At 36.2% G+C, this 27032-nt stretch overlaps 1 protein-coding gene across 1 annotated transcript in view; it reads right to left on the minus strand.

The window, feature by feature from the left end:
• Positions 1 to 13829: 13829 nt before the first annotated feature.
• Positions 13830 to 27032, minus strand: part of LOC144959154 (serine/threonine-protein phosphatase 5-like) — a 29523-nt gene continuing 16320 nt past the window's right edge. Inside the window, exons 11-14 of the mRNA XM_078891671.1 lie at positions 25716 to 25803; positions 23033 to 23252; positions 21737 to 21818; positions 13830 to 16307 (exon numbers count right to left, since the gene is read on the minus strand). Coding sequence (XP_078747797.1) covers positions 16251 to 16307; positions 21737 to 21818; positions 23033 to 23252; positions 25716 to 25803 — 447 coding nt within the window. The 3' untranslated portion in view covers positions 13830 to 16250. The remainder of the gene's footprint in view (positions 16308 to 21736; positions 21819 to 23032; positions 23253 to 25715; positions 25804 to 27032) is intronic.

Raw genomic sequence — 27032 nt, forward strand, 5'->3', positions numbered from 1 at the left:
TCTGTATGGTGCAAATTTCAAGTACACAAATGTTTGTGTCCATCATGAAATATTACGTCATAACTGGACCCCGGTAATATGCAGTGCAAGATTCTAACCACAAATCAGAGATCCAAAAACTTGAAGAATACAGAACAGGCTAGTTAAAATTATGAATCGAAAGGCAAAGAAAAGCAAATCAAACTATAAAACTGATTTAATCTTGAACCATTATCGTAAAGAAGTAAACGCAAAAAGTGACAATATTTTACAAGTGCCTACTTGACCATGACCACATGAAATTACCTGTTGGATAAAAGACGTTGAGCTCTTTGAGGTCAGAAGACCCGTAAGACCCCTCTGCCGTGATAGGGAAGAAAGACGCATATCGGTATCTAGGTCAAATTGACATTTTCTGGGATTCACATACTTGAGAGAAAGGCGCATTTTTCTATCTGGGTTTGGTAACTCAATCGTTGAAAATAAAAAAGTTGTTTCATTATGAAAATATGCGACTTGACCTAATTTGGTTTAAATTCGTTTCGAGGAATGACAGATCGACGCATATTGAATGTGGATATGACAGAAGGTCGCATTTTGTAATATGCGTCTTTTTCTCTTATTCGTCCACCGAATGACATAATTTGTCTTTCACAAAAAGACGCATTTCGGATATGCGACTTTCTGCCAAGACACTTTACAAAAATTAAGATATATGCGTCCGTTTTTATTACGACTGGTGACGTTGAAAAGAACATATCATCGTTCTCCAATTTTCAGCAAATAGTCAATCATCAAAGACGTACGAGTAACTTGCTGTTTTGGTGTGAATTCTTCATTTCCTCGGGTGAGTTTTATTTTTTTCCTATTCAAGTGATCAAAGATTCTATGTATATAATCATATAAGTACTTGTCATATATTAGTGAGGACGTTTAATAATTATTTGCGATTGACGGTTTATCTGTGTTTGTGATATTTAACTTAGACAAATGTTGATTTACATGCTAATAGCACTACTGTTATTGTTATTACATGTACTATATTTGTGATTATTATTATGATGACAATTATTAATATTAATGTTATTATTATAATGATCATCGTTATATCCCTATGAAAGTAGAAGTTGTAGAATAAGTAGTAGTCGTATTAGTAGTAACAGTTAAAGCATGTGTATGTACATTAGTAGTAGTAGTAGTAATAGTAGTAGTAGTAGTAGTAGTAGTAGTAGTAGTAGTAGTAGTAGTAGTAGTAGTAGTAGTAGTATCAGTAGTAGTAGTAGTAGTAGTAGTAGTAGTAGTAGTAGTAGTAGTAGAGTAGTAGTAGTATCAGTAGTAGTAGTAGTAGTAGTAGTAGTAGTAGTAGTCGTAGTAGTAGTAGTCGTAGTAGTAGTAGTAGTAGTATTCTAGTGTATCAAATAGACGCCCACCCCCCATCCATTAATTTTCGGAATTTTCGCGAATCTCCCCTCCCTCCTTTTGATCTCATTAAACTTAAAATTTATTCTTAAATATACAAAATAATGTCCTGTAATTTGCTGTGGTTGAATTCTTCGGTCAAACCCCCTTCATTGGTGAAAATGAACACACCCCCCCCCCCCCCCCCTTCCATCTCCCACGGCGTTCTACCAAAGTGCGCTCCCCCATCTTTCCATTGAAATTTGTCCAAACTGCGCACCCGCCTTGCTTGGGATCAGGACAGTGGGAAAAATAATAAAACCAATCGGGCCTGAAAACCAACCTAGGACTGTGTCGGACTCGGTACCTTCTGAATCAAAGTGAAAACCTTAACTTCTGAGACAATACATCTCTAGCTATGCATCCAATTAGCCCTCAATAACATGTTTCAATATTCTTTTGGGAAAGGCAAGCAACTGTAACTCAATATCATATCATAACAACGTTACTTTATGATAAAGATTATTTTAATGAATAAGTCCACTCCCGTTCAATTTTTGAATATCCATATTTATATCTCTTTCATCAGATATGATCGAACCCCTAAAAGAGCCACCGGTACCTCCACCTCAGCCAACCCAGATTAAATAAATCATGACAATCAGACTCCAGTGATTCAGATATTGACATTCCATTGAAACAGCTAGCTCAGATCAACAGTGAAACCTCTATCAGGAGGAATTACATGATGTATGAGTGTCATAAAAGCAGAGAGGAAAAGATTTAAAGAAACCATGGACAACAAGAAAAACGGAGGAGACGAGCTAGATAGGTTTACCTCAACACCGATACGAAAATCTGCAGTACAAGCATGTAAACTGGCTGTTGAGATTAAAGAAGCACGTGCAAACGATATGGATTTTGTATTGAATTTACCATTGAGAAACAAAGTTTAGATAGTGACTCAGAATTTGAAATGTATTTGGAACTTGCTTCTGAATATATTATCGCCGAAACTACTGCCCCTAGAGTTCCATTTGCTGAAGAGGAAGAATATATGTCCGAAACTACCACGCCGACATCCTTTACCGGTTTAGGAGAAATAACTGAAGGAGAGCATGTTCCAGGTATGTCATCGATTATAGAGACCACGATAGCAGAGTGAAACAATAACTACACCAGATCTAGAAATAGAGACAGTGTCTACTCACTCAAAAAAGAGAAAGCACAAAAAAAGCAGACTAGGAAATACACAAGCTTTTGCGAATGAGAGAAACGCATTCGGTCTTGGAAGGTTGTGCGCCGACCTGCTCCAAAAAATGCCGTGACAGATTCTTGGAGTACCAGCGACGGGAGCTTAACAGATGTTTTGGAGAGAGGATTGGAAGGACCAGCGCAAAGTTGTACGGACTTGGGTAAGTAAAACATAATGCAGAGATCAGAACGAAGGCATTGCCTAGTCATGTACATGCAAATATACAATGAAACAGGAAGATGGAGTCTTCCATCCCGTGTGCAAAAAGCTCTTCCTTACTACTCTCGGATTCAAAGCTAATAATGGCAAACTGATAAGGAGCGCTTTCAAGGATGTCGGTGTTAACGAAAACAATGTCATAGAAGTACCCCTTGTTGACAATCGTGGAAGTCATAGTCCCTGGTACAAGATTGACCACACCATTATCCATGAACACACAGAGAAATATAAAGCAAGAATTTTTCATTATAGACGTGAGCACGCGCCTTTCAGGAGATATTTACCATCTGATCTGACCATCACTAATATGCACGAAAACTTTTGCGCAGTCACTGAAAAAGCCATATCAAAGACACTCTACTATTCTGCATTTAAAGAACTTAACATCTCACAAGCTGTGCTTGGTCAAGAAGAATGTGAAAAATGTAAGTCCTTCTTGTAGCACAAACAACTATGCAACTGTGAAGAAAGGTGTGAACCGTGTGCCGAAAAAAATCATCCATCAGGATGCAGACAAGAACGAAAACACCAACACAGCCCATCCAGTGTTTGCCGCTGATCTGCAAAAAGTAATTTTTTTAACAGAATCATTTTCACAAGCAGATTGGTCTTATTCAATGAGACATTTCCACCAATGGGCTGCAAAAAAGTGAAAAGGACATTGCCGTGATATGGAATGAATCAATTTCAGGACGAAAAGATGGAGACATTGCATCAGCTTCTTACTATTTCCTAATATATAAGCGCGATGACGAATCTGTGACACTCTGACTGGATAACTGAAGCGCCCAAAATATAAATTGTACCCTTTATACTATGTTACTTCATCTTGTAAATGATTAGACTACTACAAAAGCAAGCACCATCACAATCAACTATTTCGAGCCTGGTCATACTTTTATGGCAGCCGACTCCACCCATGCCGGAATCCAAAGAGTTCTGAGACAGAAAGACGGCAAAATCTTTGATATCAATGAATTTGAACAATGTGTCGTAGAAGCAGGCTGCCAGACAATGCCGTTGAGGTTTAATGACTTTGCCAACTGGGATTCTGGAGTCAGTAGTTATCTGTTGAGCAAAGCTGACAATCGTCCCTACCTAGCTAAGATTGTTTGTGCTGAATTCAGGCGAGGGTCACCAAAGACACTCTTCTTCCTCGTAGCTTTGAAGAAGATACCTTCAACGAATGTGACATTCTGAAACGCGGATATTTTTTGTATGCCAAAGTTTCGTACAAAACCCAGGGGGGTAGGATTTACAAGAAGGATGAGATCGTGAAACAACTTGTGGGTTTGACCCCCCCCCCCCCCCCAATAGATGAAAGTACTGGATAGACCTACCAACCAGCTCCACGAGTAAAAGTCTTTGCAAATCCTACAAGTGAATGTCCTTTCATCATTCATTGACTAGTTGGAAACGTTGCTCTTCCAAACCATGTGTACGAGCATGCAATTTTAACATCTAAGTAATGATACAATTCATTATCTAAAGAGAAGAGATGGAATACAATGTGTATGTGATAATAGTAGCAATGATTACAAAAGCAAACTCCATGTTAGTGAACTATAACGAAAGAGGGAGAGAAAGAGAGTTAGTACTTATTATACAAATAATGCTAATCAAATCACTCCAAATGAAAATACTATGAAAATTTAAATGACTGGTGCGATTGTTCTTAAATAATAAAGAATGTTCAGCTTGATATCCTAGATATATGTTTTTGATTGGTTTCTTCCGATTATTCTAGGGACCTGTGATTATGATGTTTTTGCTTATTGTAGCTTAACATTGGGCGATATGCGTCCTCCCATGACACTGTATATCAATATGCACATTACCGCTAAATTAGCCCATGTCTATGACAATCAGACGCAAAAACAATATGCGTCCCTTTGTCACACACTGGATACAGATCCGAAAGTGCGATGGACGCATAATATTTTTGCGTCTATCTGTGAAAGACATGTGTCAATCAATTTTCAATCATGGATTTGGCAAAAGGTCTTTTGGTGAATTACACAGTTGATACAAATATTTTGGTTTTCAAGTTCCATGAATAAAATAACAAAAAAAGTTATCTTTAATTACCTATTAATTCTTTTAGATTCGAGCCAATAGTTACAATGTTATTAAGTAAAACAGTTTTTTGCGTTTCCTGAAAAAGTAGGTTTTCCCGTTATGCGTCTTTTTCTCATATCACGGCACCCCTGTACCAGTTTGTCTACTACAAAAGGGACAAAAGCAAATGCTTACTGAAATATTTACTTATATCTGACATCTGCAATGGTATAATATATACAGAGATATACTTTATAAACGATGTCTAAAATAACAACATTGACCAAGCTTCCTCTTGAGGAGAGACCTCAGTCGTGGAAAAGGCAAAACTAAACGTGGTCTCATTCCAGGACAAAGATAGACAACAAAACATAAGGTGGGATAGATAAAAGGGTAATTGAAGAGACACTGGGCTTTGAAATGGTTCGGACTTGTAAAGAGACGAGAGAGGGGGTACGTGGGAAGGAAAGTATTGGACTTACAATTAGCGGGAAAGAGGGACGCCCAAAGACAAGATGGTTGAATAGGGTTAAGGACGATATGAAAGAACTGGGCCTGGAGGAAGATGATGCTATGAACCGAGATGCATGGAAATGTGGCATTCATTATGGCAACCCTTCAAATGCGGGGTAAGCCGAAAGAGGAAGAAGAAGAGACAATGGACGGTCGAAGGATCCGACCTCCAAAAAGGCATCATTAAATAATTGAAATAAATGAATTGCTTATCTAACGTTATTCATTCTTACCCTCTAGAGCGGAGCAAGAGCAGCAATGTTTTAACTCTTTCGGCAGGTCGTATGGGTCTCGGTATCAATTTCGTACATACAGTAGGGTCGCATTTTAGGCATCAATTTTGTACTAAAGGTCTTACAATATCCGTAAATGCCTACAATCAGGTGCTGGAGAAAGTGTTAAGTGCCTAACTTAAGGACACAACACCAGAACCATAATTTTCCATGATCACTGACCAGGCTGACTTTTGTGATAGAATGAAACACCGAGACACGGTAACGATGAGCCACCAAGCAACGTACTCAGTCACATTTGGATCGAGTGGGGTAATATGCCTAATCCAAGGTCAGTGTTTGTCACTGCCAGCCATCAGGCCATCGACCGCATCAAACATTCTTTTATATATAAATTATTTTGTTACAAGATTAGATACCGTGCCGCTGGGCTACCGACGCAACATTCAAATCTGGTTATGTTTTGATACAGCATTTACTTTTCAGAGTTTTTGCATTCATTATTACTAACAGGTATTCCCGTTCTACGGACGCGGGAAGGGCGAAGCTACCTGATTTGCGAATTACATAACACGAATTGCCAAAACGTGAACTGAGGCCGAAACATTTTCAATTTATTACTGATCTATGAGTTTGGAATCTAGACTTCATAAAAATAATGTTTTTCTTCCCTCTTTCACGCTTTCTGATTTCTTTAGTTATTTGTGCGTTAAATTGTGGTGCAGCTGATTGAAATGGTTTTTAAATGGCCAGAAGTCGGAAGTGGAGGAAGTCTTCGTTTTGATGGTGACTATCATTTTTTCGTTATTTTTCTTTTATAATTTAGTTCTGTTTTGTTTTGTTTTTTTAATTCAAATTGTGAAGACCAAACATTTTTTAATCGTATGGCTACCGCTCCCAGCGTTTTGTCGTTGCCAATTAGCAATCCAAATCTGACTGTTCTTGGTTTCTTAGTTTTTAAACCTATTGTTTTAAAGGGGATTATGGCGCTTACTACACATATATTATGTCATTTCAGTGCCAATTAAAAGGAAGAAAACGGGATCGTCAAAAAATGTAGATTTACAATTGAAAGCGCACGAGCAAAAGTATGACAAAGTGAAATGGTTCAAATTGGAAACACATGTATATTTCAAGAGCACACCATCAGTGTACTTATTTCGAGATCACCTAAAAGTCTCCTCCAAACATAAGCACAGGATTCCTCTCAGAGGAACAACCTCAAATATTTACAAACCATTAAATATTCAAAACAAAATATATAACAGAACATAACTATGGGGGTCCCGAGAGCTCAGTTGGTAGAGCATTTGCTTCACATGCAAAGGGACCAAGATCCATCCCAGGTGCAGTCCAGATTTTTCTGAACCCCCTGTCCACCCAGCAATGATTGGGTAGCTGGGTCTGTTAGATCTGGCATAAAATACTTTGCGATTGACTAGCGTCCTGTCCAAAGGGTAGCAAACAATGCCTATTGTCCGTTACATGCTCCGGGTCCATTGGCTACATAACAGAAAGATGATTTAATTACAAGGAATACAAATATAATCTCCCAAAACTATCGCTATACTGTTTCCCTCGCAGCTAAGGACTCCAGAGCCAGAACAAAACCAAGTATGTTATCTGGTTCCAGGGCAAAGACAGAAAGCAAGTCGGATAACAGATATAGGGGGATAGAAGACACTATAGGAGGACAAAAGACCTCACCCAGAGAATAATATTTGTTATAATTGATATCTATATCATAATAGAAAGGCACTTGAAACATATAACTCACTCATGAATGTAACAAACATGGTTTATTGTCAATATTTGATTACAAAAATACTGGAACACAATAATCAATCCTATCACAATCCTCATATAAACGATCCTAATAATGGAAAGAGCTGGTTTGCTTTGTCATTGAAATACAGGTGTTACATTATAATAGTATTGACAAAAATGACTAGCTATCTACATGATAAACTCCACTTTGTTTGGGTGGTTACTTATGACCCGACTATATCCCTTTAAAATTGCAATACTTAATTATTACTTATTTGTCAAAAACTGAATTAAAATTTAAAATATTTTTTTAAAAATCAAAAAAATATATATTATTTTAATAATAATAATAATAATAATAATAATAATAATAATAATAATAATAATAATAATAATAATAATAATAATAATAATAGTAATATTAATAATAATAATAATAATAATAATAATAATAATAATAATAATAATAATAATAATAATAATAATAATAATAATAATAATAATTTAATAATAATAATATGTTTATCTAATTTCAAAATTGTTTGTTTTGACTTTAAGGGTTTTACGGCGCTTGCGACATTGATGTCATTTCAGCGCCAGTAAAAAGGAAGAAAATTGAATAGTCAAAAGACTATAGGTTTACAATTACAGCAACCAAGAAAAAGTATGATAAAGGGGAATTGTAGAAATAGGGAATATATGTAGATTCCAAGAGCATACTGTTATTGTACTTAGTTTGAGATCACCTAAAAGTCTCACCCAGACACAAACACAGGATCCCACTCAGACGAACACACTGAAATGCGTACATTATACATTAAAAACAATATATATAACAATCCATAACAGGGAGATGATTTACAAGGAAAAAAATATCATCTCCCAAAACAATAACTAGACATTTTACTTTTTCCCTCATAGTCAAGGACTATGGCCAGGACTAGGACAAAACCAAGTAATCCCATTCCAAGACAAAGACAGAAAGCAACTCGGAAAACAGATTTAAGGGGAAAGAAGACACAGCGTGACCTCCTGCCCACCATGGGAGGTCAAAGACCCCACCCAGAATATCAAAATTGGTTTGACTTTAAGTTAACTAAAATTTAAACTCAAGTTTTGAGGTAATAAGTTTCGCATCTTTGCAATCGAATTTTCAAATAAAATAAAATCCTAGGTCTAACATTAACATGGCTGATTTACATCATTAAATACAATATGTACACATCCAATAATATAATAATGGTACTGCTCAGTTCAGAACTGTTGAGTACCAGCAAACAAGGGGGTGGATCAAGTAATTTACAGAATTAAAGTAGATTAGGGCATATATGATATTGTCGTTAAACTTCTTTTTTTTTTTAAACCACAAAAAAACAAAAAAACAACAGTATCATTCATCACACTCACAATTTATTGCTTTGCTGAGTGAGATGATGTAAATGAACTGTTTCACCACAAACAAAGAGGTAGAGCACATCTAGCAAATAACCAAACCCAGAAGAAAATTTAAAAAAAAAACAAAAAAAAACAAAACAAAAAAACAAACATAACAAAATATTTAAAAACTTTTAATTTTTCTCCAAACTTTAAAATAACGAAAATAGAACAAAAAATAAATGATTACATGTAAATAAAAACAAGTTAAGTGATATTTAATCATTTTGACACAAATGACGAGCAAACTAAAATCAATCTGAAAGCTTTACTCAAATAAAGCATATGAAATGAATATAATTACTTTTATGGAACATTCAACTCAAGTTAAAATAAAATCAAAGAGCTCAGATTGTGAGAACAATTAGAAATTATCTCCATTACCAATCAGCGTTATATGTTGATAGCATGATAATATTATTAACAGTTACAAATTGGAATGGCTAATACACCTTAAGTTGGCTTGGTAATCACTGTCTAAATATTCATCACTGGACTGGTCGAAATAGAAAAACAAAAACAAACGATGTATCATTTTCGTGTAATCTTAAAGTTAAGAGTGATTAGCTCAGTAATCATGGAACACAAATTTAACAAGTCACAATTTTTACACATATATATGTCTCTTGTAGAGTGAAATGTAATCTAGCTATCGAATTCTTGTTGTTGTCTATAGACAATATGATTTACCAGGATTCGGAAAAGTATCGGGTACTTGTTATGCAGATATTCCACGGTTTGAGCTAACAGTCTCACTAAAATGTGATACAGTACACTAATATTTGTTAGGGAGTTAATTGATGGAATTTAAATATTGAGCTTTTCATTTTAAAGGAGAAAGTTGGAAGTTAGATAAGAGAAAGATAAGAACAGGGTTAGTATGAAGGAAGAGAACAAAGGTTGAATTTCAATTGGATAAAACCAATTACAAATATCGCACAGTGTGTCTTTTTTACGAAACCCGCCGAAACCCGCCGAAACCCGATGAAACCCGACGAATCCCGACAACGTTATGGGAAGTAGGTGGCTGTGGGGAGTGAACCTAGAACTCAGGGAAGTGTACACCATTGGGGAGTGAACCTGGGACTGGGTTTCGGCGGGTTTCGTAAAAAAGAACCAGTGCTTTTTTACGAAACCCGCCGAAACCCGCCGAAACCCGGCGAAACCCGACAATATACAGCAAAGTTATGGGAAGTAGACAACTGTGGGGAGTGAACCCGAGACTCAGGGAAGTGTACACCAGTCGGGAGTGAACCTGAGACTAAGTTTATCGGCCGGTTTCGGCGGGTTTCGTAAAAAAGAATTAGTGCTTTATTACGAAACCCGCCGAAACCCGCCGAAACCCGACAATATCCGGCAAAGTTATGGGAGTTTGGCAACAGTGGGGGGTGATCCTGGGAGTCAGGGAATTGCACACCAGTGGGGAGTTAACCTGGGACTGTGTAAAAAGGATATCAGTGGGAAATAAACCTGGGACTAAAGGGACATGGATACCATTGAAAGTTGAAGCCGGATATGGGAATTGAGTACCAGAGGAGAATGAACCTGACACATAGAAGGTGGGCGCCAGTGGGGAGTGAACCTGGGATTCAGGGAATTGCACACCAGTGGGGACTTAACCTGGGACTGTGTAAAAAGGATATCAGTGGGAAATAAACCTGGGACTAAAGGGAGATGAATACCATTGAAAGTTGAAGCCGGATATGAGAGTTTGGTACCAGAGGAGAATGAACCTGACACTATAGGAGGTGGGCGCCAGTGGGGAGTGAACCTGGGACTCAGGGAAGTGCACACCAATTTGGAGTTAACCTGGGACTGTGGGAGATGGATAACTGTGGGTATCCGAGCCGAACTATAGGAGTTGGCTACCAGAGGAGAATAAACCTGACACTATAAAAGGTGGGCGCCAGTGGGGAGTGAACCTGGGAGTCAGGGAATTGCACACCAGTGGGGAGTTAACCTGTGAATATCTAAAAAAGAATATCCGTGGGAAATAAATCCGGCTTCAACTCCCAATGGTATCCATCTCCCTTTAGTCCCAGATTTATTTCCTACTGATATCCTTTATACATATTCCCAGGTTAACTCCCCACTGGTGTGCAATTCCCTGAGTCCCAGGTTCACTCCCCACTGGCGCCCACCCCTTTTGTGTCAGGTTCATTCTCCTCTGGTACCAAGCTTTCATATCCGGCTTCAACTTTCAATGGTATCCATCTCCCTTTAGTCCGAGGTTTATTTCCCACTGATATCCTGTTTACATAGTCCCAGGTTCACTCCCCACTGGCGCCCACCTCCTATAGTGTCAGGTTCATTCTCCTCTGGTACCAAACTCTCATATCCGGCTTCAACTTTCAATGGTATTCATCTCCCTTTAGTCCCAGGTTTATTTCCCACTGATATCCTTTTTACATAGTCCCAGGTTCACTCCCCACTGGCGCCCACCTCCTATAGTGTCAGGTTCATTCTCCTCTGGTACCAAACTCTCATATCCGGCTTCAACTTTCAATGGTATTCATCTCCCTTTAGTCCCAGGTTTATTTCCCACTCATATCCTTTTTACATAGTCCCAGGTTCACTCCCCACTGGCGCCCACCTCCTATAGTGTCAGGTTTCTCTCTCCTCTGGTACCCAACTACCAAATCCGGCTTTAACTCCCAATGGTATCCACCTCCCTTTAGTCCCAGATTTATTTCCTACTGATATCCTTTTTACATAGTCCCAGGTTCACTCCCCACTGGCGCCCACCTCCTATAGTGTCAGGTTCATTCTCCTCTGGTACCAAACTCTCATATCCGGCTTCAACTTTCAATGGTATTCATCTCCCTTTAGTCCCAGGTTTATTTCCCACTCATATCCTTTTTACATAGTCCCAGGTTCACTCCCCACTGGCGCCCACCTCCTTTAGTGTCAGGTTCATTCTCCTCTGGTACCAAACTCTCATACCAAGCTTCAAATTTTAATGGTATCCATCTCCCTTTAGTACCAGGTTTATTTTCCACTGATATCCTTTTTACATATTCCCAGGTTAAATCCCCACTGGTGTGCAATTCCCTGAATCCCAGGTTCACTCCCCACTGGCGCCCACCTTCTATAGTGTCAGGTTCATTCTCCTCTGGCACTCAACTCCTATAGTTCGGCTCGGATACCCACAGTTATCCATCTCCCACAGTCCAAGGTTAACTCCCAATTGGTGTGCACTTCCCTGAGTCCCAGGTTCACTCCACACTGGCGCCCATCTCCTATAGTGTCGGGTTCATTCTCCTCTGGTACTCAACTCCCATATCCGGCTTCAACTTTCAATGGTATCCATCTCCCTTTAGTCCCAGGTTTATTTCCCACTGATATCCTTTTTACAGAGTCCCAGGTTAAGTCCCCACTGGTGTGCAATTCCCTGAATCCCAGGTTCACTCCCCACTGGCGCCCACCTTCTATAGTGTCAGGTTCATTCTCCTCTGGTACTCAATTCCCATATCCGGCTTCAACTTTCAATGGTATCCATGTCCCTTTAGTCCCAGGTTTATTTCCCACTGATATCCTTTTTACACAGTCCCAGGTTAACTCCCCACTGGTGTGCAATTCCCTGACTCCCAGGATCACCCCCACTGTTGCCAAACTCCCATAACTTTGCCGGATATTGTCGGGTTTCGGCGGGTTTCGGCGGGTTTCGTAATAAAGCACTAATTCTTTTTTACGAAACCCGCCGAAACCGGCCGATAAACTTAGTCTCAGGTTCACTCCCGACTGGTGTACACTTCCCTGAGTCTCGGGTTCACTCCCCACAGTTGTCTACTTCCCATAACTTTGCTGTATATTGTCGGGTTTCGCCGGGTTTCGGCGGGTTTCGGCGGGTTTCGTAAAAAAGCACTGGTTCTTTTTTACGAAACCCGCCGAAACCCAGTCCCAGGTTCACTCCCCAATGGTGTACACTTCCCTGAGTTCTAGGTTCACTCCCCACAGCCACCTACTTCCCATAACTTTGTCGGGATTCGTCGGGTTTCATCGGGTTTCGGCGGGTTTCGGCGGGTTTCGGCGGGTTTCGGCGGGTTTCGTAAAAAAGACACACCAAATATCGCACATACTTATAAAAGTAATTTCTCAAGTATTTACACTTAGTTATGGTTCATATTAATAATGGACTATAAGGAATAAATTACTGATTCTTCTACTGCAATATCAAACACAGCTGCCTACATGCAACACTGACATGGCACGTGATAAAGAATCAAATACAAAAAAAAAATATCATATTTGAATAGAATCATTAAGTGTATATTATAACAATTAGTTATCATTATAAACTGTATCACCGTAAAATGTTTGTTCTGGAGATCAGGTTGATTTCATTAATTCATTTAAAATAAATTTATCCCCTGCCATCATGTGGACCAATTTTATTTAAAAGCCAAAAAAAAAAGGAACAAAACTGTGTGGTAAAGATTGTCCGAAAAATTGGCCAGCTATTTCAAAGTTTTTAAGTTGGTAGAAGTCATTAATAAAATAGGAACAGGTAACAAGCCCTGGTTTCAATCTTTTAAAAAACAACTACTACCCCTTTGATAACATGACAATACAAGCCATGAAAGCAGATAAATATTCATTACATACTTTTGTAATGTATCAAATGGAAGTGAGTTGAAGGAAAGAAAAATAGATCATTACTAATATACGGCACCATGATCCCAATAATATAACTAAATTCAAACCAATGGAGACTGATTACTCATTATATCACTTTATTAAAAAAACCAGTGAGCTAATTCCAAAAATCGGATGCAGTAATAGATGCATTGTCTCTATTGACATCATATATATATATATATATATATATATATATATATATATATATATATATATATATATATATATATATATATATATATATATATAGAGAGAGAGAGAGAGAGAGAGAGAGAGAGAGAGAGAGAGAGAGAGAGAGAGAGAGAGAGAGAGAGAGAGATTATATTTATCTATAATTTTGTGTTAAAAACATTTCCTCCATGGACTGAAGTGACTTACAAACAAACCTGTAAATACAAACATGTGACAACAATATCGTGATCAACAATTTTCTATGTACATTTTAACTATGCTGCTTACGGCAGTGACAGTGATAATGGGGGAATGATCTACATGAAATAATAATGTAAAAACTATTAAAATTAAACAACGTGATAAAATTATCGGGAACTTATCTACTTCGCTAAAACCAATTTCTGTATAATTCAACATGGGCCATCTTATAACACTTTGCCACTCTCCTCATTCCATCAAAGAATATAAATGAGAATTGCTTATCAGGGTTGTTGATTTTTTTTTGCAGAATTTTCATATTATAGGCAGGTTAAAATAATATGAGTACATCCTCACCAAAATCTATAAACATCACTTGCAAATTCTAAATGCAAACATAGTTTTTAAAAGCATATGACACAAGGGCAAACCAGATCATTTTTATTCACAAATTTATTCTGCATAGTTTCTTTAATGAAAGATTGCAGGCAAGCACACTTCTATTTTGTAAAATATTTATCAATTTGGTAAATTGGATGACACTTCAAACTCTCTTTTTTTTGTATATAATTTGAAAGACGGAACAATTCTAGTTCATCTGCTATTTTACATTTCTCTGATTTTTTTTTCCCCTGAAAGGTTACTTCATAATTGCCAACATACGTTAAATGGAATTTATAATTGGGATATACACCATTGAACATGGATTTCTCCCTGTTGACTCCATTATTCCAAATGGTGAAGGAGTTCATGCCAAGCAAACAATGGTATTCTATATGAACAGATCACTCACAGTAACATTTTTTGTTGCCTCGCAATATACTTTCAACCTTGCTTATAAACAAAATCATGGTGGGTATAGAGAATATAAATCTAATAATAAAAACTGTTAAACTTACACAAGTAACTCATTAAAGCACCAGATATGCCTCCCTTATTTAAAAATGTCTCACTGGATATATATTAGCACTCTCTCTTCAAAGTAATTCTAATTGTAAACGTACTTAAAATTGTCAAGGGTTGTCACTCATCATAACAACAGGTTGATTTGTTTGTTGTGAACAATTCTCTGGAACTACCACTATCTTTGTTGTGATCTATACAAGCCCATTTTGAATGTTTGAATCAATTCTGTTCTAAAAACATAAAGAAACCTTCAAGCTTTCTAAAATGTTTTTTTAAAAATTGTTTTGTTTTTGTTTGATGACTTTGATATAAGTTTAGTAAGCTTATTTTGATTTGAAGATATTTAATACATTGAATCAAGTTATCCAACTAAATCAGGGGATATAAATAGATCCTAAAAAGATGAACAATTGATCACAAATACTGTCTCTTTGAATAAAGTTAATGACACAAATTTTCATTCCCATCTTGTTGTGCTTAAATAAATTTTTTAAATTGTGGAGATGGGCAGAGAAACAACTAATAATTTTCTCCTACACTGTATCATAGTCATGTGAACAATGTCTGATCAGTGGCATCAAAAGAGGTCTGATGTTTACCATATTATGACTCCAGTGGAAAGTGGTTGCCTTAATTGACTATCTGTGACCTGAATATCGGTCGGTTTGGGAAATTAAAATGTTAATTCTAGATTCAGCATGAGAACTGGAATCAAATAATTTCAGTCGATTGCCCATCCATGGAATGAGGGATAGAATTAGAAAGGATTTCAAAAACTGAATGGCAATAAGATAATCTACAAAATTCAGCTTGTCTCCCTTGTATAAAAAAAATGTATCTAAATGCAAACCAATCGTAATATCTTTTACCAAAATGTGAATCTCTGATGAACAGGCATTATATGTGACCTATATTCTCAAAATGGCATTATGTTTAGGTATTTTAGATGCTAAAACTCGAAATTGAAGTCAAAAGTATGTGACTTGGGTCAGATTTTTATTTTTATTGAGAAGAATAAAAATAAATCCTTACAACACTAATAAAAATTAAAAATTCACATTTCTTAACATTTTTACATTCTTAACATACTATTTAAAGTATCTAATTTACCCAGGAATAATACCGTTTTGAGACTATGAGTCACATATGTCATTTCCATTTTCATTAAAAATATTCGGATACCAGAATCCGAATTTGAGCATTATTTTGTTGTTTTTCTTTTGAAGTCATTGAAATTATTTCAAAAACTTGAATAACCATTGTAACAATTATCTCAGCATTTAAATCATATTCCGACATAAAAGACAAACATACTTGCATCTACTTAACACTCCCCCTCTCCCCACATGAGCACACACACACACACACACACACACACACACACACACACACACAAACACACAGATACATACACACTCGTATACAAATAACATTCTTGCACATACAATGAAAGCTAGAACACTAAACCACTAAAGTGGTTAGAAGAGACCAAAGAAGGGGTTTGCATAGGCCATCGGCTTGACGTTGGGATGAGGCTAGAAAAGATAGAAAAAAATAAAGTATTAAAATATTAATCTAATCTGTATTATTAAGAAGCTTATAATCTTACTTAAAAGCCCTTTTTGATCAAATAATTTAAAGTAAAGGTTAAAGTTGCACCTCTGAGGGACGAAGTGGCTGAGTGGTTAAGGCATTGCACTGTGACCTGGAAGGTCCCGGGTTTGAACCCCGCTTTAGGCATTTTCTTTTTTTTCTTGGGCAAGATTATTAACCCTCAATTTGCTCACTTGGACAACATGGGTGATTCCTGTTGACATCAGACATCTTGTTTGATGAGTTATCTATATTCCTTTGTGGAATACCTAGGCAACGATATCTTATGATGTCATGGCGGAAGGGCATAATTAATGAAATTAGTCCTGGATAGTTTCTCCCTTTGAACAAGAGGCATCTTGTAAGACTTGACTTGTAACATAATAATAAAAATAATAATAATAATAATAATAATAATAATAATAATAATAATAATAATAATAATAATAATAATATAATAACAATAATAATAATAATAACAACAATAATAATAACAATAATAATAATTTTACATTATACACCTGCCTTCTGAGTCTCCAAACCACATTTAGATTAATAGCTTTAAGCATAATTAATCTTTCATATCGACAAAAACCGAATCAAGAAGCAGGAAACATGACTTCGAAGTCCCAGGTTTAAGAAATTTTGACTAGATGAGGGTCATTTTAATCAATTGGTATTTGAAGAACGAGTTTTCTGACCAAATTTTTTAAAATATGTTTTTTTTCAGAATGCAGCAGTGTATTATCCATATAAGCCCCATTACAGAATGAAGAACATGTAGCATCTTTGAGATTTCCCAAAGACACGCACTGATGTTCCACAAGAATCAATTATTAACCCTATTCCACTCCCAATTTTCATAGTCCTATTCATACCCCATGGGGTGGATTTACACCCCTATTCCAATGATAAGAAAAAATGCGAGTTACCCTATTCTTTTCCATTGGGGTGGTTTTACACCCCTAGTCAAATGGTAAGAAAAAAGCTTTTTACCCTATTCTTATCCAATGGGGTGGTTTTGCACCCCTAAGTAAATATAGGAAAATATGAAAAGAACTATTATTATTATTGCTTTTATTATTATTATTATTATTATTATTATTATTATTATTATTATTATTATTATTATTATTATTATTATTATTATTATTATTATTATTATTATTCATTATTATTATTTATTATTATTATTACTATTATTAACTATTATTATTATTCAAGCCGCCAGTTTTTACCATAATTAGTGCAAAGAATAGAGATAATAAAATAGACTTTTGTTTCACAGCTTGTTCTATTTTTATTTTTTACATTTTCCACACCATGACTCTGACTCTGATCCAACTTTTTCATTCCTTCCCCTTCCTGTTTGTCACATGTTCCTGTTGCAATTACAACACAGAGCAGATGTTCCTATCTCCCTGTTCCTAAGATGGTTCTATTTTGTTTTGAATATTAATTTTGATTCATTCATTACAATAAAATCAAAACGAAGTGAAAATGGCGGCGGATGCAAATAGGAATGATTTTCAAGCATTTCAAGGGCCTCAACAACTGATTAAAAACAGTTCAGACGTTATTGATCTCCAGCCAGTTCATCTTTCGGATCCGTCACTCTTAGAAAAAGTTTCAACTCTACATCAGGTAAGTCCCTTCTGAATCTATTCTTGCTTTTTATTTTGTTAGGGTTAACCTCTCTTTCAACTACTATAGGTCACATAAAGATACTGCACCACTTTGACAATTATTTGTGCGAATCAGACTCAGACATGCAGTGTAGCACAAATCTTAGCCAGTAAGTGTTGACAGACACCAGGCCAGCCAGCCGTATCACTTTTCCTATAATATGCCATGTCTGGCAGGGAGCTGATAAAATAGCTGATAAAATAACTGTGTGTTTGTCTTTGGTTTGATAAGCTTATCTACTGTACAATTTTGAGCATATAGGGTCACGTAAAGCACTTCTAGTATAGGGTCTACTCTCTGGATTCACTTCCGGAAAGATGTATTTTAATCAACGAACATGTAGTCAGTAAATCCAATTCTAATACATATTGAGAAATTCATGTATAGTAAGTATGCAAACAGACCACCCTGTTCTTTCATTTTGCTGTATCATATTTCCATTTATTTGCATCATTCTCTACAGATGTGTGCAGCGAAGACCTTGCTGATCTCAATTATGAATCTTCCCTCATTGATGATCCCAATGTACCATATTCAACTCATTCAAATGCACCAAGCTTACAGAGTTTATCTGGTAATTTTTTTTTTCTTTTATCAAGCTTAAGTTGTATCTTATGCTGTCACCCTTTAGTGATACGAGGCCTGACCAGTCAGAACACTGTTCTCACGACGCCGAGTTCCATCTACTACAATACTGATTTTTATGTCTTGGTATGATGCAGCCTGGATGCTATTCCATTTTCATCTTTGTGGCAGCACAGCAGTTGTCAAGTAGCACTGTTGCTGAAATGACCTAGGTATGTCTAAAGTAACGGCAACAATCAGATGAAACGAAGAGGAATGGTGTATCTTAGGTGTCAAGTACCGGTATACTGCTTTTGCTAAATTGAATTTGAATACAATGGGATAGAAAAATAAATGCCTATCAAGTGAATTGCTGTTCCTGTTTCTATTTCAGAAATGATTCATACTCCAGACATGAACCTTACACTTACAGTGGATGAGCAATTAATCCCATGGAGGGGGAGAGTCAAGTTTCTTCAATATATTTACCCAGCAAACCGGATAAGTATGGATTGAAAATATTCTGGATATGTGATTCTAAGACTGCTTATCCACTGAAAGCAATTCCCTATCTTGGAAAGTTTGGAGAAAGGAGGACAAATTTAGGAAGAGAAACTGTCAAGGAATTAGCTATGCCATATTGCAAAAGTGGTAGAAATATTACTTTTGATAATTTTTTCACGGACAAAGAGTTTTTGTTATGGCTCAGAAAGTAAGGATTGTGAGTTGGGGCAGTTCGTAGAGACAAACGTTTCCTTCCTGAGAAATTTAAACATGGCAAGGATTTGAAAAAATCAGAATCAAGCTTTGCTTTCACCTCTGAATTGTCTTTAGTCAGCCATAAATCAAACCGCAAGAAAAATGTAATTGTTTTGAGTTCAATGCACAATTCTAAGGATGTTGATGACGGGCCCAAAAGAAAACCTGAAATGGTGAAGTACTATAATCAAGCAAAAGGTGGAGTTGATACGTTTGACCAAATGTGTCACAGTCTGACAACCAAAAGAAAGTGCCGAAGGTGGCTAATGGTGATTTCTTACAACCTGTTGGACACGGTAGGAATTTCATCTCAAATAATTTATAGGGAAATTTTTCCACAAAGCGCTCTCGCAAAGGAAAAGAGAAGGGCAGAGTTTCAGGAGGACTTGGCAAGATGCCTATTGCAGGATCATCTATCTCGCAGATTAGCAAAGCTGAGGATGCCTAACATTATGTTAGAACTCTCAATGCAGCATGTTTGTGAAGTATGGAAAATCACAAGACCAAACCATTCTGAACAAATGAGACAAACTGCTAGTGGTACACCATCAAACAAGCGAAAAGGAGAGCAGGGGAGATGCTGGGACTGCCCAAGGAAGAAGCACCGGAAATTTAGAACTTCATGCAGTTCATGTGGCAGATTTGTTTGTAAAGAGCACTCACTTCTCGTATGCAAGTCCTGTTGAAAGTGATAACAAGAGATAATGGGAGGCAGAGAGTTGAGAGAGGATGACAAACTGATAGACAGACAAAAAGAAATATTTTGGACCCTGGTAGACCAAAGGAAGGGAGGGGGAGGAGATTGGCATGTTGCTCGATATTACATTCTTCACTATTCTCGTCATTCAAAGTCTTTTCTGACTGATAAGTTTGCTTTGTTATCAAAGTTATGAACGTTAATTCTGATATTTTTGTTGTTACCCTATTAAATTTTGATTTTGAAACTCATTTCTTCCAGTTGGTTACGAGAAGAAATAAATTTAATTCATTTTTCATGTTTTTTTTTTAATCAACTGATATGCGTGTAATATATCATACATATCAAAAATTAAAATAAAATAAAAGTTACCACAGTGTTATATTTCACTTGTTCCAAAGATAAAATTTAATTGCAATAAAATTCACTTGGTTTTTAAAAATAAAACTCATTATGGTCTCAGTTTTACTTATTGTGTTATTGTTTTTCTATTTCATGTGTGTTTTGTATATACATGTATATAATACTATCCGAATAGGTTAATGAAATCCTTGTCTGTTTATTGCTTGCTTATATAGGTATTTGATTTAGTTGCTCATGTTTTCTCTATACATGGGATGGGGTGTAAAACCACCCCCTTGGATTAGAATAGGTGTAGTCTCATATTTTCTATTAGATAGGCTGGGGTGTAAAACCACCCCATTGGATTGAAATAGGAATGTTCCATTTTTTTTCTCTTTATTGTCATGGGGTGGTTTTACACCCCATCGGATATGAATAGGGTATCTGACATTTTATACCTATATAACCCAAAATATATTATACTGATATAAATGATACTTTGTGGTCACAGTTATCATATAACAATTAGCGATTACATAAAATTTCAACTTTCTAGCTCAAAAAAATAAAAAAGTTATTGGTGAAAAACATAGGGCTGGGGTGTAAAACCACCCCATGGAGTGGAATAGGGTTTTAACAACACATCTCAGGCCTCAATATTTTCCTAGCTATGAGATGGGTTTATGAAGGCAGAAATTACAAAACGATAGTTGGCATACAGAAACAGTCCAACATCACGATTTCTTCAAAACCAGAGACTAAAGGCAAAAACGTCCTCACCTTTTCCCAATATCATTCATTTTATTAAAGGTCTTTGCATAACGACAATGTTTTGTAGTTTCACATATACCACTGAATTCCCTTTATATTTTGGCTGTCTACAAAAACACATGAATGGATTGAGCATAGACAAAAAGCTCAATCCCGTCATGCATTTTTTTTCTCTTTTTTTCAGAGATATGAGTTGTCAGATTATGCTTATGTATTTTTGATTACAGAAACCCACCATGGTAGTTTGAATGTTAGAGTGAAGACACAGTAATATCGTTTTTTTAACAAAACCTTTTGTTGCAGTAAGTAAAAAAATCAACAAAATCTGGCAAATTGTAATGAAAAAGTCATTTCAGACTATTTAACTGCCATCCTGCCCAGATCGATATAGCCTTCTTACACTGTGCTTTAATTTATATCAAAATTTTGCCTCCCCCTATTATAAAACACTTAGATTCAGACTGCTAATTTATATAATAACCTCCATAGCACATACAGACAGACGCACAAATACATTTCTCAAAGCATATCAAATCCAACTCTGGTACTCACCACAGCATCATAAGAGGTAAATTTAGGTGTGATGTCATCTCCTGATATAGTGATGTATGCCCCTTTATTGCCCATTGTATCACTGAAATGCAAATAAAAAAAGAAATAATACTGTCTCTAAAGAATTTGCTATTCAAATTAAACATTTAAAAAGTTGTAATTATATGTACTATGAGACTCAAAATGCTGATGTAATACTGACCTGCATGAGCTGACATACATAAAACCTGTGATTGCCTTTGATAATAATCCAAATTTCATGGAAAAAATCTGTATCACATATAGATTATCTTTTTTAAATGTTTAAAAATAGATACAGGGCACTTTAACTTTAAATTGAAAATTTATCCACGAGTTAGTAAAATAAACTTTCCTCTGACATTTGTGTATAAAAACCCCACTTTGACCACTTCACTAAAATATATAAATAGATTGGAATTTATCAATATGATAAGCAAATCTTGAGATCATAATGAATGAAAATTGATTGAATTGCCTTGCCTGCCCATGTGAACACAAGACTAGATTATGAAAAAAATTATCACTAAAGGAATCCCATCCATATGATTTATGATGATCATTAATTATTATAAGTAAAGAATTACCTACCTACGGCTCTCTTTCAGATGTATCTTTAAAACTCTTAACTCTTACTGATGTGATCTGTTAAGTATTTTAAGTTTGTTTGTTTTTAAAGGTTTTACGGCGCTTGCAACACATTAAGGTCATATCAGCGCCAGTAAAAAGGAAGAAAATGGGATAGTAAAAAGTTCTAGAATTACAATTAAAGCATCCAAGAATAAGGCAGACAAAGGGGAATTGGTTCAAATACGGAAAAGATGTAGATTCAAAGAGCACACTATGTGTATTTAGTTTGAGATCACCTAAAAGCCTCATCCAGACAAAGCACAGGTCCCTACGAAGAGGAATACACTTAATGTTTACAAATCATATATAATACATGAACAAAACATAATACAGTGCATAACAGAGAGATGATTTACAAAGAAAAAAAATATCATCTCCCAAAACTAACTATACATTTGACTGTTTCCCTCCCAGTCAGGGTATCCGGCCAGGGCCAGGACAAAACCAAGTAATCTCATTCCAAAACAAAGACAGAAAGCATGTTGGAAAACAGACATAGGGGGATAGAAGACACATTATGTACCTCCCTGCCCACTATGGGAGGTCAGGAACCCCACCCAGTAAGTATTTTAAACCTTTCCTTGGGATAACAAACATCACTTACATACAAGCATAACCAATTAGTATGATTCTTCAAAAAGCACTCACCAGTAATTGGGTGCAGAAAAGACTGTTATACACTTGTCATCATGCATCAGTTCGTAGCCCTCATTCTTCACCTCGTGGCTGCGGACAACATAAGACAAATTGTTCTTCTCTAGAAAGTTTTTGGTGACATCAGGGCCAAACTGCACTCCCACCCCTCTCTTGCTGGGTGCCCGACCTGCTTGGGGTTGTGGATCTGACCATAGCAACTCACACATAATGCCTGGTAGAAATAAAGTTTTACGATACTTTTTTAAAATGAGAAAGCCTAAAGAAAATATGCTCTCACCCAAAACTAAGGGATCACCTATTGAGTTTCTAAATAATGAGTTCAACAAAGACAACATCAAGAAATTTCTGACAAGTCATCACTATGCTCCCTCAAGCAGCTTTGTGGTCATGTGGAGGACACCCTCTTCTGACCAGTCGCACAAAGTGAGCCCCTGGAAAAGGCTCTTTATTCGCACTAGGTGTAAAACAAGTATCTAGCCATTAACAGTATTGTCTCTGTCAAAGAAGAATTGTAATATCGCCTTATCAGCATCATGTCTTTTCCTATACATTAAGTGTTGCTGTTGACTGGAGACTCCTTGCAAAGCACCTTTGGCACCCTTTGTAGATATTACGTTATAAAAATGCCCAAGTTTGTTTTTTTGGGGTTTTTTGGGTGCCCCCCCCCCCCCCTCCTTGAATGAAAGTAAAGCAGTAGCTAATTGAGACAATTCCCAAATGTGATCCAGTGTCTCAATCCAGTATTATGTCAGGGGGAGGATCAGATTTAGAAGAGTGAATTCAAAGGGAAATTGCTCTTCTCAAAAAAGCAAATTATATTGACCCTTACCCATCGAAATAGGAAGGAGGAGAATTTGTTCTTTCACAGTAAAGAGTTCCGAAAAAGTGGCTCTCGCATGGTACCTGGCACAGCCGCAGATGTGCCTAGTGATTACCTGTGCGTACAGTAGAGTGCAATAAGAATTTAAGTAATTATGTCCGTGTTTGGCTTTATTTATGGGTCATTCTCAGTGTAATTGCCAGAGCAGATGGATTCGCTATATAAAACCCAATGTGGAATCTTTACAATTTACAATTAATAAAATTAAAATTACTATAATCCTTCAATTATAAGTGTACTTTTGGAATTACTGATAACATGAACTATCTATACAACTATCTGCATATCTGTCTTATCTATTCATCCATTTATCCACCCATCTATCTATCTATCTTTCTATTTATCTATCGATCCATATATCCATCCATCCATCTATCTATCTATCTATCTATCTGTCGGTCTATCTGTCTGTCTGTCTATCTATCTAATCTATCTATTTAATATATCTATCTATCTATTCTATCTATATATCTATCTATCTAATCTATCCAATCTAATCTATTTAATCTATCTATCTAATCTATTTAATCTATCTATCTATCCCCCCCCTCTCTCTCTCTCTCTATCTATATATCTCTCTCTATCTATCTATCTATCTATCTCTCTCCCTCTCTCTGTATCTATATATCGATCTATATATCTATCTGTCTGATCTATCTATCTATCTATATCTATCTATTTAATCTATTTAATCTATCTATCCTCTCTCTCTCTCTCTCTCTCTCTCTCTCTATCTATCTTATCTCTCTCTCTCTCTCTCTCTCTCTATCTATCTTATCTCTCTCTCTCTCTCTCTCTCTCTCTCTCTCTCTCTCTCTATCTTATCTCTCTCTCTCTCTCTCTCTCTCTCTCTCTCTCTCTCTTCTCTCTCTCTCTAATATATATATATATATATATATATATATATATATATATATATATATATATATATATATATATATATATATATATATATGTGTGTGTGTGTGTGTGTGTGTGTGTGTGTGTTAAGTTACTCTGTTAAATGGATCTGTTCTAATAATTATGTCTACTTATAATCTCGTTAAAAATGCTTAGTTATTGCATGAAAAAAAAACAATACCATATACACAGTTAAAACAACTTATTGGCATTTTCTTTCCTCTCAAATATCAAATGCAAGCCTTTTTGTATATTTTCAAAATCATTTAGATATTAATTGTAATTTTTTAAAGGATTAATATTAGCTTTACCCTTAATTAACACAATTTTTATACAAAAAACGAAGTATTTTATAAAGGCAATAGAGAGCGTGGTGCACTTTGTGCCTTCTTGGCAAACGAACACCTGTTGCTCTATTGGAGCCACATACAGGAAGTCAGTCGGCCATCTTGTTTTGATGAAAAATCTCTGCCCTTAACTCATATCTTGGGTTATAAATTCAATTCACAGTGCCTAAATCACCCTGACATAATACAGAGACCCCATTCTAGAATTTTGAAAAAGGAGGAAAAAATAGCGGAAATGGAGGAAAAAGTGTGCGATGCGTAGAATTTCAAATAAATCTACCTACACTGATAACCTTTATTTCATAACACCTTAATGTTAGCTTATATTTAACTACTGGTTATTGTCAGTTACTCTAAAACATTCATTATTTGAGACCAGAAAAAAAATAATCTATTTTTTTACCTCTAATGACAGGTCAACAAGCTTTCATGAGGAAAGCAGATGAATGGGGTCTCTGATAGTCTTGAGACAATGAGTTACAAATATTCAAACAAAACAAGAATTGCAAAGCTTAATAGTTCCAAAAATCTTGAAAATACAACTTACCACTATCAGGGGGCTGTCTATTGCGACTTGTTTTGGCTATATCATCTAAAGTGACGTCATCATTTGAGAATAGACCTCCATGCATTACCTAGGGTGAAAATAATTGAAATTAAGTTTTTCATCTGAATGACAACATCCAATTATTGTTTAATGTGTTTTTGATGTTGTCGTCTTTTTTTTCTATGGTAAAGCACAAAAGTGGTGAGATGGCAGAGTTGATAAGGCATTGCGTTTACACATGAGAGACCTGGATTCAATACCCACTGTCGACATATCATTATTTCATTGAGCAAGAAATTCAGACTTCATTATTCACATTTACTGGGTTGTCTCTGACTTCTCTCCAGACAAATCTTCTCTTGGAATGAATAAAGCAAATATTATCTTTATTATCAAATGAATCAACTGAAGAACACAAGCAATGTTCTTTCTAATTCATAAATAACTTATCTTTGATCAGGGAAGTACGTTTCAAATTATGTGAACCTGTAAAAGACTGGTGCATGGTTGACTCTAACTCCAATACTAGCAGCATAACTGGGCCAATAGCAGAGATGACGACTATTTTGATACAAATAAAAAGCACCAAAAATTCATACTACTTCCCCTGAACTTTTTAGAAACACTAAATGTTGAATGGTAGTTTTGAGGTACAAAATTCACTAAAGTTTTTGCATCGTTTATGCATACGCCTTTGTGACTGAAAAATCTTCAGGTTTTGATATAAAATTTAAAAATTACAATAAATCCATCTTTTTTTCATACAGAAAAGTGAGTGGAGCAGGCACTTATGTTGGTAACAACAAGATATGAAGTGAATAGAAAAGTGCCAGAAGACAATAGAGAATAAAAATTTTTTTTCGCGGCGGTGGTGGGGTTTGAACCTGCGACCTTATTGGTACGACAACTCCGCCTGGCAGGTGAGAGCGTGGCTCTACCGTGTGAGCTATCCACGAACACAAAAATATTCGTTTCAAACTCAAAGTCATTACTAGATCCCTCTCTCACCCACTTCTTGAGACCGCCGATTCGTTCGTACACCACCATCGCGAATAATTTTGACCAGCAGTTAAGCCTAATAGCCAATATTCTCAACACAAACATATAACATAGAAACGATTGAGACATTGAGTATGCTCCGGTGTATGGGGTGAATTTTTAATTCAGAAAAGTGAGTGGAGCAGGCACTTATGTTGGTAACAACAAGATATGAAGTGAATAGAAAAGTGCCAGAAGACAATAGAGAATAAAAATTTTTCGCGGCGGTGGTGGGGTTTGAACCTGCGACCTTATTGGTACGACAACTCCGCCTGGCAG

The sequence above is a fragment of the Berghia stephanieae genome, chromosome 1, assembly GCF_034508935.2.
Source record: "Berghia stephanieae isolate SIO BIC M18660-M18661 chromosome 1, UCSD_Bste_1.3, whole genome shotgun sequence".
Taxonomy (NCBI): Eukaryota; Metazoa; Mollusca; class Gastropoda; order Nudibranchia; family Aeolidiidae; genus Berghia; species Berghia stephanieae.